Raw genomic sequence first — 13,207 nt, 5'->3', positions numbered from 1 at the left:
TGAAGCATCATGAGGAGTATACAGCAGAGTCACCACCTCCAAAGGGCTCCCCATCACCATGAAGAGGTACGAGAAACACTGAGTTATGGAGCTGTGAGTAAGTGCCAAGATGAGCAGAGATACTAAATATTAACTTGCTGGGAAGGGTGATTTTTCAAGATATAAAAAGAACGATCAGTGACCAAAGGCTTCATGATTAAAAAGGAGACAGTGAGATTTGCTTGACCCCTGACTGAAGCATAGGACTTAGAGCAAAACCAAGGAAAGGAATTTCAGGTGAAAAGAGTGGGGAATGAAAGAAGTCAGTGAGTCTCCAATGCTGCCAGCCTGGGAGATGAGCAGAACCACAGTGTGGGGGAAACAGACGACAGTTTTGTTTGTGACATCCCAAATTTCAAGTGATAGCAAAACAATCCAAAAGAATGTTGAATAGAGAGCTGGAAGAGTGAGGTGGGGCCTAAAGATGCTAAGCAGAACACATCATTAAATGGGTTACAATTCAATCATGTAACCCAGTAATTCACAAGCCCAGTAGTTCATCCAGCCCTACGTTCTGACAGTGATACTAATATATGTCTCTTGGGTGAGCACTGTCCTTTATTGACATTGTCCTAAAAACATTCAGAATGTCCCCTGCCCCTTAAATTTACCTTTCATTATGACTCTATCATCTATCAATTTTATTAAACCTTTTAAAATCTATGCAACATTCAGGATATGAGATTTTTATGTTTTCAGTTCACCAAATGAACTTGACTTTCTCTTTCCAATACCCGGAAATGCCCCCTCAGAATCCCAGCATCACACAACAAACAAGGTAACGCGACTGTCACTTCGTGATTCTGTTAACTTTAGTTGATATGGTTTGGATTTGCGTCCCCACCAAATCTTATGTCAAATTGTAATCCCCAGTGTTGGAAGTGGGGCCTGGTGGGAGGTGACTGGATCATGGGGGTGGATTCTTCATGGTTTAGCACCATGCCCTTGGTGCTATTCTTGTGACAGAGTTCTCACGAGATCTGTTTAAAAGTGCGTGGCCCCAGCACCCTGCTCCTGCCATGTAAGACGCCTCGCTTCCCCTTTGCCTTCCACCATGATTAAAAGTTCCCTGAGGCCTCCCAGAAACAGACACTGCCATGCTTCCTGTATAGCCTGCCAAACCACGGCCAATTAAACCTCTTTTCTTTACAAATTACCCAGTCTCAGGTACTTCTCTATAGCAGTGTAAGACGGACTAATATATTAGTCATACTGCTTCCTTGGTCCTTACCTTTCCAGACTGAAGAATGTTCAGAAAATCCTAAAGAGGCACCATTACATCCCACTAAGTTTCTCTAGCCATTTTCTTAAGCACTAATAAATGTTTTAGAGGTGAAAATGGTCACCTTCACACCTAGTACAAGATGTAGACTGTAAGATTCTATATAAAAGTGCCCTCTTTAAAGAGGTTAGTCATCTTGCTATTCACTATGAACACAGAAAAATATTAGGCACTTTTGGCACAGAGTCTGTGATGACTCTAGGTTTTACTCTTAATCATTAGTAATAGCCAGAAATGGACATAACATCTTAGTTCACTTATATTTCTCCAAGTGGTTCACTTACTCATTTGCATTCCCATGTGAGAGATTCAAACTAATTATCACCTTCAGCTGGATATTTTCCAGCCAGAAAAACCTGTGTTTTTTGCAAATCTAAAAATTACATATCTCATTACCGTCTTTCAAAATCTTAGGAAAATATCACACTAGTAACCAAGATAACTGAGAAGTAACTTCTCCCATTCCAACTTTTATTTGCCTTAAGCCAGTTCTCTATTTACAACATCTCCTTCCCCATGGGCCTACAGTAGATTACATTCTGATTTTTTTCTTAAAGGTCTCTGATGTAGATTTTGTCAAAAGAAACACCCAAATAATTCAATATATATTTAATGATATTCATACATAAGGAGAGAAAGAACCAAAACGTACACAGGAATATCACTGCCAAAATACAGCAACTTTACCAATATACACCAGTTTCAGGTTTGTATATGATAGATACACCTCTACAAAGGGCAGGGGAGAATGGATGAAACTATAAGAGAAAAAAAAAATCCAGCTCTATAAACAATCTTGAGCAAGTTTCCTTAAAAAAGAAACAAACGATTTCTCAAATCTTTCTAAACATTTACTCAAAGTTTAAATTATAACTATAGTTCCCTCTTATCCTTGTTATCTTCCTCTCCCTGTTACCCTTTTCTGAATGCAGAGACCAGAAACCTCACTAAATGAGCATAAACTGTCTGAGGATACACGTTCAGGGCCCTGGAGCTGGGCTGTCCAACTACTTAAAGCGGAGTCTGTGGAAATACTAATCATTAGGAGGTCTGGACACAGTAAATGCACACTATTTCTATTTTCCTACATTTAAAGATGAATTTAGGGCCAAGCACGGTGGCTCACGCCTGTAATGCCAGCACTTTGGGAGGCCAAGGTGGGCAGATCACTTCAGTTCAGGGGTTGGAGACCAGCTTGGCCAACATGGTGAAATCCCATCTCTACTCAAAATACAAAAAAATTAGCCAGGCATAGTAGTGGGTGCCTATAGTCCCAGCTACTTGGGAGGCTGAAGCAGGAGAATCACTTGAACCCGGGAGGTGGAGGTTGCAGTGAGCTGAGATGGTACCACTGCACTCTAGCACGGGTGACAGAGCGAAACTCTATCTCAAAAAATAAATAAATAAATAAATAAATAAATAAAATAAGCCTGTTGTGGTGGTGCATGCCTGTAATCCCAGCTACTTGGGAGGCTGAGGCAGGAGAATAGCTTGAACCTAGGAGGTGGAGGTTACAGTGAGCCAAGACTGCACCACTGCACTCCAGCCTTGGTGACAGAGCAAGACTCTGTCTCAAAAAAAAAAAAAAAGAAAAGATGAATTTAGTTCCATTCTCACTGATTCCTAGGAAAACCCTTTGCTTAAAAGAGCCTCAGGAGGTTTTCTGGGATAAATTCAGATGCTGACATTCACAGAGGTAATGAATGATTCAAAAGCTCCACAAAGTGAAGCAGGCAAACACCCCACGCTGGAATGGTGATCAACTCAGGATCATTCTTAGCACTCCCTGGAATATGTCCAAAATTGACAGCTGGAATATGTCCAAAATTGACAGCTGGAATGGGTTTTGAGGTCTACACCTACTCACATCACACCTCAAGTGTAGCTTCTGAAGGTAAAAGCCAATCACATCCAACAAGAGTCATTCATCTCAAGACTATTAAAGGGGGTCAAAATGGGCCTCTCAGTATCTGTAGACCAATTTGGGAAGTACTAACCTTAATGAAATGAAAAACTGAGGTCATAATTTATTGGATGTGGGTTGTAAACTGGAAATTTCTCTTCCATTTATTTAATCAAACAAATGAAAGTCAGGTAGAAGACTGTGGTACACTGATTTTCAGGCTGCATCTGATTATGTAGCCTTCTCTATGCAGGTATTTATGCCTCAAACCTGATAGGTTAAAAATTTCCATCAGCTAACTGCCTAACAGGTGCAGCCATTCTTATTTCCATGAGAGTCTAGAGATAGCTGGTCTTTAAAAACAACTGAAAATCATCCAGCTGCAGGTGGCAGGAGCTCAAAATGAAGATAACTGTGAAGTGGCCATTGTAGGGAAGTGTTCATGGGGACTATTTCTACGCTGGCAGAGAGTCAATTAGGAAATCAACAAATATTTACTGAATACCTACTATGTGCCAGGACCTATGCTAGGTACTGGGAACATAGTAGTTAATGAAATAGGTGGTCATTGTCCTCATACAGCTTACTGTCTCAGGCCCCAGGAAGGCGGGCAGCCCCAGTCTGGCTGTTTTCAGCATTGCACACTGCCCACTTGAGGCAAGAGAGCACCAAGCAGGGTTTAACTTGAGGACATATTTGGATTTAGAAGACAGGCTATTGTGCTGGAATAGGGACCAGATTTTAAAAAGCCTTTAAAATTCCTTTGTTCCAGCCGGGCGTGGTGGCTCATGCCTGTAATCCCAGCACTTTGGGAGGATGAGGCAGGTGGATCATCTGAGGTTAGGAGTTCGAGACCAGCCTGGCCAACACAGTGATACCCCAGTCTCTACTAAAAATACAAAAAAATTAGCCAGGCATGGTGATGGGCACCTGTAGTCCCAGCTACTTGGGAGGCTGAGGCAGGAGACTCTCTTGAACCCAGGAAGCAGAGGTTACAGTGAGCCGAGATCGCGCCATTGCACTCCAGCCTGGGCAACAAGGGCAAAACTCTGTCTCAAAAAAAAAAAAAGAAAATTAAATCAACTCTACTAAAAAGCAGCAGCCTCAGCTCCATCACTAGAGGGAATTAAGTGAGGGGTCTGTGTCCACATTTGGAGAAAAGAGGTCCAGAGAGAGCTGCAGCAACAGCCTGGGAGAAGAAAGGAGTTGAAGCCAAAAGAGTAGCAGTCTGGAGGAGACAGAAGCAGTGACTTAGAACCAGAGCCGGAGCCAGTAGCAGACAGAGCAGACCTGGTCAGTTTCTCTTAACCTTAATTTCCTCATCTGAAAAAATGGGCATAATATTAATATCTATTTCACAGGGTTGTTGTGAAATTAAATGTACTACTGGAGGTAAACACTTAGTAGTATTTGGCATATAGTTAAGTGCTTGATAGATGTTCACTATCATAATAAAGCAAACGGGACCCAGGTGCCTTTATCTTCAGGGATAACATTTGGTAGGAGGTATGAGGAGTCAGGAAGATGATATCTCACTCCATAGGCAGGACTGTGCTCCAGAAGAGAGACAACACTAGGGTCAGAGTCAGTGGTGGAAGCTGAAGATGAAGACAAATAAAGTAAACTGGGTGTGAGAGTGTTATAGGACAGAAGCCCACGTGTTCCTAAACGGTCCCAGGTCTGAATGGTAGAAGTCTAAATGGTGTTCTAAGACAGAGAAAAGAATTCAGCTTAAATGAAGTCTTTTTGTTTGTTTGGTATTCTTTTTTTTGGACTGGGTTTTGTGAGCAAAATAAATCATCTCAAAGGGAGACTAAGAAAGTATATGTTATTATTTAAAACAGTTTGCATACATTGTTTTAGAGAGAAGGCGTTGGGATTGGATCAAGACAGAGCTAAACTCATCGGGGAGTTTAGAAGACAAAGGGGAACGAGTGTGCTTCCTTTAAAGTTGGACTGGTCAGAACCTCCATCTATTCCATCTACATGGATGCCTGTATCTATTTTCTTCATTGCTTCATGTGGAGTCTTCATTTTACCACTCAAGAACAGTGGCCTGAATATTTAAGTGAGGTGTGGTCTCAGTAACTTACTACGGCGTGGAGACAAAAGGAGGAAAAAGAAGGCCTGTGTTCTAGAGGCCTTTGCTCTCAAGCCTGAGATCAAACTCAAAAACATCATTTCCAACTTGCAAGGTAATTAGAAATGAAGGGAACTGGCAGTCAGCTGTTTACCCCTGAAGACCCATAAACCACAGTACAAAGCACGATTCTAGTTTGAATGCTTGGCCAAGTCTAAGAAAGGAAACGATGATCTACAGAGAGCAGAACCGAAATTGTTACTTACCAGATATCTTCAGGCCAGCCATGCTTGATCAGATCTTCATCTGCAATGAGACATGAGAAAACAAAGAAGCAAAAACTGTCAAATGAAGATATGCCAGCATTTATAAGTTAAGAATGGGAGAAATGTCAGGTCCTCCCACAAATTTCTCTCTCCCTCAATGAAGAAGAGTAATTCAGAGGCCTTGATGCTTGAAAATACAGAAAAAAAAATAATAATTTTCAAAATTGGACAATATAGACCTATAATTTTTATAAATTTATATAATACTTCTAATCTAAGGCTCAGATATTTCTATATGAAGACAATAAAACTAACACTGACAAAACAATGCAGCCACATTAGATGTTTCAGAAAATCAGCTCACCTAATAATACTTAAACATTAAAATGATCTTGCTGAAACTTTAAAGCACTATTTTACTTAAGAAAAATAACTTGATTATAAAATTATAGAAAATTTAAAACAAAACAAACAATAGAAGTATAAAAAGAAAATAAAAATCACCTAAAATTCTATCACATATGGAAATAAAATACCAGAAGAAATAGCTAACAGAGTGAAAAGTAATTATCTGGGGAGGTACAGGGTGGGGTGGAACATGGGTATTAAGAAGGATTTTTTTTTTTTTTTTGAGACGGAGTTTTGCTCAGTCACCCAGGCTGGAGTGCAGTGGCGCGATCTCCGCTCACTGCAAGCTCTGCCTCCTGGGTTCACGCCATTCTTCTGCCTCAGCCTCCCGAGTAGCTGGGACTGTAGGCACCCGCCACCACGCCTAGCTAATTTTTTAATATTTTTAGTAGAGACAGGGTTTCACCATGTTAGCCAGGATGGTCTCGATCTCCTGACCTTGTGAGCCACCCACCTCGGCCTCCCAAAGTGCTGGGATTACAGGAGTGAGCCACCGTGCCCAGCCGGATTTTTTTTTTTAATTCTAAGCATTCTATTACTACTTAACTTTTTAAACTATGTATTTATTAGATAAAAATAAAAATAAAGTTCTTTGGGAACAATGACCACCTAATTCTCTTATATGAATACACTTTTCTATTGTTGGCCTTTGGGTTGTTTCTAATTATAAATGCTTCAATAAATGTTTTAAATCAAGTTGTCCACATTTCTGATTATTTCCTTAAGGTATATTTCTAAAAGCTAAAGTATTCGCTCAAAGTGAATGCACATTTTTTAAGGCTAATATATATCACTACATAAAGGTTATATCAATAAATATTTCATATAGCCATAATAATTGGTAATAATTCTGTTTAATACAGAAGTATTTAAGTATTAAATGCCAATTTAAAAATTGTAAACGAGGCTGGGCACAGTGGCTCACGCCTGTAATCCCAGCACTTTGGGAGGCTGAGGTAAGCAGATCACCTAAGGTCAGGAGTTTGAGACCAGCCTGGCCAACACCGCGAAACCCCGTCTCCACTAAAATTACACAAATTAGCCAGGCATGGTTAGCACGTGCCTGTGGCCCCAGCCACTTGGGAGGCTGAGGTGGGAGAATTGTTTGAACCCAGGAGGTGGAGGTTGCAGTGAGCTGAAATCACGCCACTGCACTCCAGCCTGGGTGACAGAGTGAGAGACTGTCTCAAAAAAAAAAATTGTGAATGATTCATATGTGATGATTTAAAATGTACCCAAGAAAGTATGGTCTATATAATTTGAATGGGGTATTTACTGTCCAGAAAAGGAAAAGCAAAAGGAAGACTCATCTTGGGTGAAGGCACTCATAACAACTGTAGACACCATCAGTTTTCTGAAAGGCTTTCGAATGCTTTAAGTAGGACTGAGCAAATAGCCAAAAGGTAAGCAGAAAAAGGAAAGAGAAATTTAAAAAATCTCTTTCCCTCAGTCAGGCAAAGTTTGGCTCCCTGATGACACCTGCTGGCTGATAAAAAGAACAGACCTGAAAGCTTTTCAGTGAAAGTAAATCATTCCACTTAAATTGATGGTTCTAATGAGTTCTTGGTCTGAAGTCATAAAGACTATTAGAAATAAATGCAATGGGCTAGGAATGCCAGACAATGGGGTGATTTAGAGAAGTAATGTCCATTCTTACAAGGCAGCCTAGGAAAAGTTGATACCTCCAAATGACTCTAAGAGTTCCTAGAGAAAAAGTGTTCCATACATACATACACTATTTCATACAACAGATTCTTGCTCTGTCACTCAAGCTGGAATGCAGTGGCACGATCACGGCTCACTGCAGCCTACCTCCCAGGCTCAAGCCATCTTCCTGCCTTAGCCTCCTGAGTAGCTAGGACAACAAGTGTGTGTCACTATGCCCAGCTAATATTTTCTTTTATTGTTGTTTTTTGTAGAGACAGGGTCTCCCTATGTTGCCCAGCAGGGCTCGAACTCCTGGGCTCAAGTGATCCTCTCGCCTCCGCCTGTCAAAGTGTTGGGATTACAGGCTCACGTGAGCCACCATGCCTGGCCTCTTAAATTTTTTTCTACATAGGTTTTAATGACAGCAAAATGCCACTCCAGAGAGCTCTAAAAATATCATCTAAATTTATATCTGTGACATAAATTATGTATCTAGATTTGTATCTATATATTCCTACAACAGACATTCAAAGGATTCCACAATCTAGTCCATCCTAACCCACTCCTCCACAAAGCCTTCTCAGCTTTCAATCACATTTACTATCCCTCATCTGTCTACTTCTACAGCATTTACTATTCATGTTACTTCATTTTGTCTATAGTTTTGGAGTACATTCACAATAAAATTGGGCCATACTTATTTTTGTGTGTAAGTCCACCTGAATGCTGTGAAAGCGCAAACTAAATCTTCCTCTTCGGATACCTGACACAGGCTGGAACATGGTCCCATAAAGACAAGCCCCCAGCAAACAGTAAATGAACAGAGAAGGACAGAAGAGACACAGTGGGAATGTCACTGGCACAGCTGCCTTAGGCTGGCACCACTGCTAGCCCATCCGTGTGAACCAGAATCAAGGCAGCCCTTCACACCCCACCCACTAGGTTGCACAGTGCAAAACTCGCACAAGCATATGTGGCAACTAACTCTGCTTTAGTGCTTCTCAGTAATCTAAGCCTCAGGTTCCCACTCTTGATATGGTACAAAGAAAAACATATTTGGATTTGTATTCACGATAGATAATCATGATTCCTGCTACTCCGCCTTATTGTTCAACATAACACAGGGAGACAGCAGCACCTCCTCAGCTACATAAGAAAAATGCTTTAATAGTCAATGTTACTTGTGATGATTTATGGGTAAGAGAAATATAAAACTCAAGTATTAATATGCTGCAGACTACTTCACCATTAAGTCACACCCAAAGTTAATGTCATAACTTTATTATCATGAAAACCTACTCTTTTTTTAAACTTTAGTTCAAATTTATTAGTGGGCCAAAAAATTTATTTAGCCGATTGAGATTAGCTTTCAAAAATGAAATAGAAATAGTAAAAAGAGGGAATAGCAAGTAGTATGAGTAATTTCTGTAAGTTTTTGTTTTAGCGATATGAACGTGTACATCAAAACATAATGTACTTCATACTAAGAAAAGCGGTCAACGAAGTTTGAAAAATACTAGTATTTCTTAACTCAAAAAGAGCATTTTCAGCCTCAAAAGCCCCAGTAAGTATGTTTTCACTAATTTCACTAATTTAACCATTTTAAAATGGTTGTAAAAAATAGATGGGTCAGGCTCAGTGGCTCGCACCTGTAATCCCAGCACTTTGGGAGGCTGAGGCAGGTGGATCACTTGAGGAGTTCGAGACCAGCCTGGCCAACATGGTGAAACCCTGTCTCTACTAAAAATTAGCCAGATGTGGTGGCGCATGCCTATAGTCCTAGCTACTCGGGAGGCTGAGGTGGAAGAATTGCTTGAACCCAGGAGGCGGAGGTTGCAGTGAGCTGAGATCGTGCCATTGCACTCCAGCCTGGGCAATGGAGCAAAACTCCCTCCCAAAAAAAAAAAAAAAAGACAGAAAATGATCTCCAAAGTTCAAACCACAGAGGATTTTTTTTAATTTGAAGTAAACAGCAAAGGTTAATCTGTGATTCATATTACTGTAAGTCAAATAACAACACAATACTTCTTGTAAAGTGTAAGTTTCTAATCAGCAACGGATGGACCAATTAGTTCAAATATTATTTTATACAATTAAATTCTAGGAAAGTTAGTCCTTTGGAGTTCCTTATAATGGATGAGCTTGTTTTGTTTCTCATAAGCTAGTTTATCAAAGTAGGTGAAAACTTAGAACCAACAAACCGGGTCGGGGGCATGGAAGGTGGTGAGAGAGACATAACACTTACCTGCTGAAAATTTTAAAATCAAATGCTTTTGAAAACTTACTTTCATATTTATCTTTTCCCATGTAAATAGTGTAGGCAGATGAATTAACTAAGATAAAACAAAAATAAAAAACAATTAGTAACTTCATTACCAACAAAATTGTTCCATGTGAAAAACAAGTGACAATGCTTACATTAGGGGTTGGCAAACCATGGCTCATGACCCAAGTCCAGCCTACCACCTGTTTTTGAACAGCCCTTGAGCTAAGAATGGTTTTTACATTTTCAAAGGGTTGGAAGAAAAAGCAAAACAAAGAAAAATAAGCCACAGAGATTGTAGGTGACTCACAAAGCCTAAAATATTTACTATCTGGCCCCAAAAGAAAAAGTTTACCATCCCTATCAATAGCTACTTTCCTACTTTCTCAGGGTTACAGTTCAATGGTATCACCAGTCCAGTCCTATACTTTTCCCTTCAAGATTAAAAAAAAAGAAAAGAAAACTAAACCCCACAACTAAGTTCCTATGTTCATGAAAGTTTTATTTTGCATAATTTTTTTAGCCAATATTACCCATCATATTCCAGGTGTGCTGCAAATTCTAACAGGCTCTCTATTGCATTCAGGGAGACCATGATTCTCCAACTTCTAAACCAGTGACTCTGACCCCTGATCTACATTAGAATCATCTAATTATGCCCCAGCTTCACCTCAGATCAACTAAATCCAAATCTACGGTGGGCAAGAGTGATTTGTGTTTTCTAAAAGCCTTCCAAGTAATTCTAATGTAAGGTCAGGGTTAGAAACAACTGTCCTAAATCAAGTAGAATCTTCTGGGTATGACTTATCCTAGAAATGACATTTGCTTTACCAAGGTAGTGTTTTATTGCAGACATCCCTGATCTTGGATTAAAGTTTCCTACTGAAATTATAACTGAGTGCCAGGTTTCAAAGCTAGTCTACCAAAACTTGTTTGATCCAATTAGACTAAACTCCTGAATTTACAGACACTGGGCCCTCAGGCTACAACGCCTGCGATGAAGAAGTACTGAAGCGTAAATACACACTGAAGCAAAGTACGGATAAGTGCAGGGTTGGGCTGGACAGTCTGTTGGCTATGATACCACAGCACAGAACACACACATGTACCTGGAGCCCTGAAGGACAAAGAGCAATACGCTCTCCTAAATTAAAAAGTCTTGTATCAGAGAGATTTCCTGTACTTTCAGTAATGAAAAGTTTCTTAAGTGATCAATCCTAGTTGCCTTTCTTGGGGGAAAAAAACCTAATTCCTTTGTTTGACATTTATAGTAACTAAGTACAGAAGTAGTTGAGAAAGGTACCTTGAAAGAATGTGTGCATTGCCAAGTTTACAGAAATGCTTGTCTATTACTGACCACTGTAGTACCTTGATCAGGCCTTAGTGTAGCATGTAACAAATGCCAAAAGGGTGGGAATAAAACTAAAAAGCATTTCAGATTCTCTCTGAATAGCCTGGCAATAGTTCAAGTGTATACCCTTTCAATCCTATAATGTCACTACCTATAATGTTACCATAATAGAGTACCAAAATATTCCACCAAGCAATAATCTTTTTACAACCTAAACACCCCTTAATAAAGACTCTTTAGATATATTACAGATTTGAACATCCATAAACAAAATACCATGTACCCATTAAAAAGAAATGGCAGGTGAAGAAATTAAGTACCAGAACAGTATTTTTGTGTATCTATATATAAGAAGATTCAATTTATAAAAAATAAATTATAATGGTATGTGTGTGTGGTATACACACACACGTTTTATTTTTACATAAGCACATACTTATTTATATGTATGGAAGCATAAACATTTTTTAACAACAGTTACCTTGGTTAGCCTGCTATAAAATGTACAGATGGCTTTTGCAATTAGAACAGAATTTTCAAAATAACGATATAGTCCAGGTGCAGTGGCTCACACCTGTAATCCCAGCACTTCAGGAGGCTAGGGTGGGCCAATCACTTGAGGCCAGAAGTTTGAGACCAGCCTGGTCAACATGTTGAAACCCCATCTCTACTAAAAATACAAAAATTACTGTCGGGCGCGGTGGCTCACGCCTGTAATCCCAGCACTTTGGGAGGCTGAGGCAGGTGGATCACAAGGTCAGGAGGTCGAGACCATCCTGGCTAACACGGTGAAACCCTGTCTCTACTAAAAATGCAAAAAATTAGCCGGGTGTGGTGGCGGGCGCCTGTAGTCCCAGCTACTCGGGAGACTGAGGCAGGAGAATGGTGTGAACCCGGGAGGGGGAGCTTGCAGTGAGCCGAGATCTCACCACTGCACTCCAGCCTGGGCGACAGAGCAAGACTCCGTCTCAAAAAAAAAAAAAAAAAAAAAAAAATTAGGTGTGGTGGCACACGCCAGTGATTCCAGCTATTGGAGAGGCTGAGGCATGAGGATTGCTTGAACCTGGGAGGCAGAGGCTGCAGTGAGCCAAGATTGTACCACTGCACTCCAGCCTGGGCGACAGCAAGACTGTCTCAAGAAAGAAAAAATAACAACTGACATAAAATATTAATAAAGTTATCTCTGCAGGCCAAGCTCTCTAAGCTACAGTCAAAAGAATAACAGAGGAATGTTTTGATGGTTGACTTATTAAATGAGGTGATTAAGAAAATGACCATAAGAAACCTAAAGTGAGGGGCATTCTACAAAGTAATTCAACTAACAATGCCATGAAAGAAAAAGACTGAGCAACTGCTCCCGATTAGAGGAGGCTACAGAGTAATGACACCTAAAGAATGCAACAATGATTTGTATGGTATATTTGTTACAAATACATCATTACAACACTAATAGGAACTGGATAAAGCCTGTTCATTAGATAATAGCCATGCTGCAATGTTAATTTCCTAATTTTGATAATGAAAAATGTCTTTTGAGAAGAGAATGCCCTTGATTTTAGAAAAACAAATCTGAAGCATTCAGGGGTTAACTGCAACTTACTAACAAATGGTTCAGGAAAAAGGTGTGTGGGAGAGAAAAAAATACAGAAAAAGAGAAAGGGAAAAAGAAAGACAAGGCGTGTGGTAAAATGCCAGAATTTGTAGTCACAGTGGCTCACGTCTGTAATCCCACCACTTTGGGAGGCTGAGGCAGGCGGATTACTTGGGCCCAGGAGCTCGGGACCAGCCTGGGCAAAATGAGGAAACCCTGTCTCTATAAAAAAAAAATTAAAAATTAGCTGGCTGTGGTGGCTAAAGTGGGAGGATCACTTGAGCCCAAGAAGTTGAGGCTGCAATGAGCTGTGACTGCACCACTACACTTGCCACTATACTTCAGCCTGGGTGACAGAGTGAGACTGTCTCAAAAAA

General features: G+C 40.2%; 1 protein-coding gene across 10 annotated transcripts in view; it reads right to left on the bottom strand.

The window, feature by feature from the left end:
- The window catches only part of LOC105482005 (coiled-coil domain containing 25), a 41,703-nt gene that overhangs the window by 24,029 nt on the left and 4,467 nt on the right, over positions 1 to 13,207 (bottom strand). For 8 of the 10 annotated variants that reach the window (XR_011607141.1, XR_011607140.1, XM_024792887.2 and 5 more), the window contains exons 2-3: positions 9,911 to 9,958; positions 5,571 to 5,610 (exon numbers count right to left, since the gene is read on the bottom strand). Coding sequence is in view for 7 of the 10 variants with exons in the window: in XM_024792887.2 (XP_024648655.1) it covers positions 5,571 to 5,610; positions 9,911 to 9,958 (88 nt within the window). In the remaining 3 variants the exon portion in view is untranslated. Of the gene's footprint in view, positions 1 to 5,570; positions 5,611 to 9,910; positions 9,959 to 13,207 lie in introns of those variants that run through there. The other 2 variants (XM_071068467.1, XM_071068468.1) reach the window with 1 other exon arrangement.

Source organism: Macaca nemestrina, chromosome 8 (genome assembly GCF_043159975.1).
Source record: "Macaca nemestrina isolate mMacNem1 chromosome 8, mMacNem.hap1, whole genome shotgun sequence".
Lineage (NCBI taxonomy): Eukaryota > Metazoa > Chordata > Mammalia > Primates > Cercopithecidae > Macaca > Macaca nemestrina.
The sequence above is the reverse complement of the archived record's forward strand: the minus strand, read 5'-3'. Positions and strand labels throughout refer to the sequence as shown.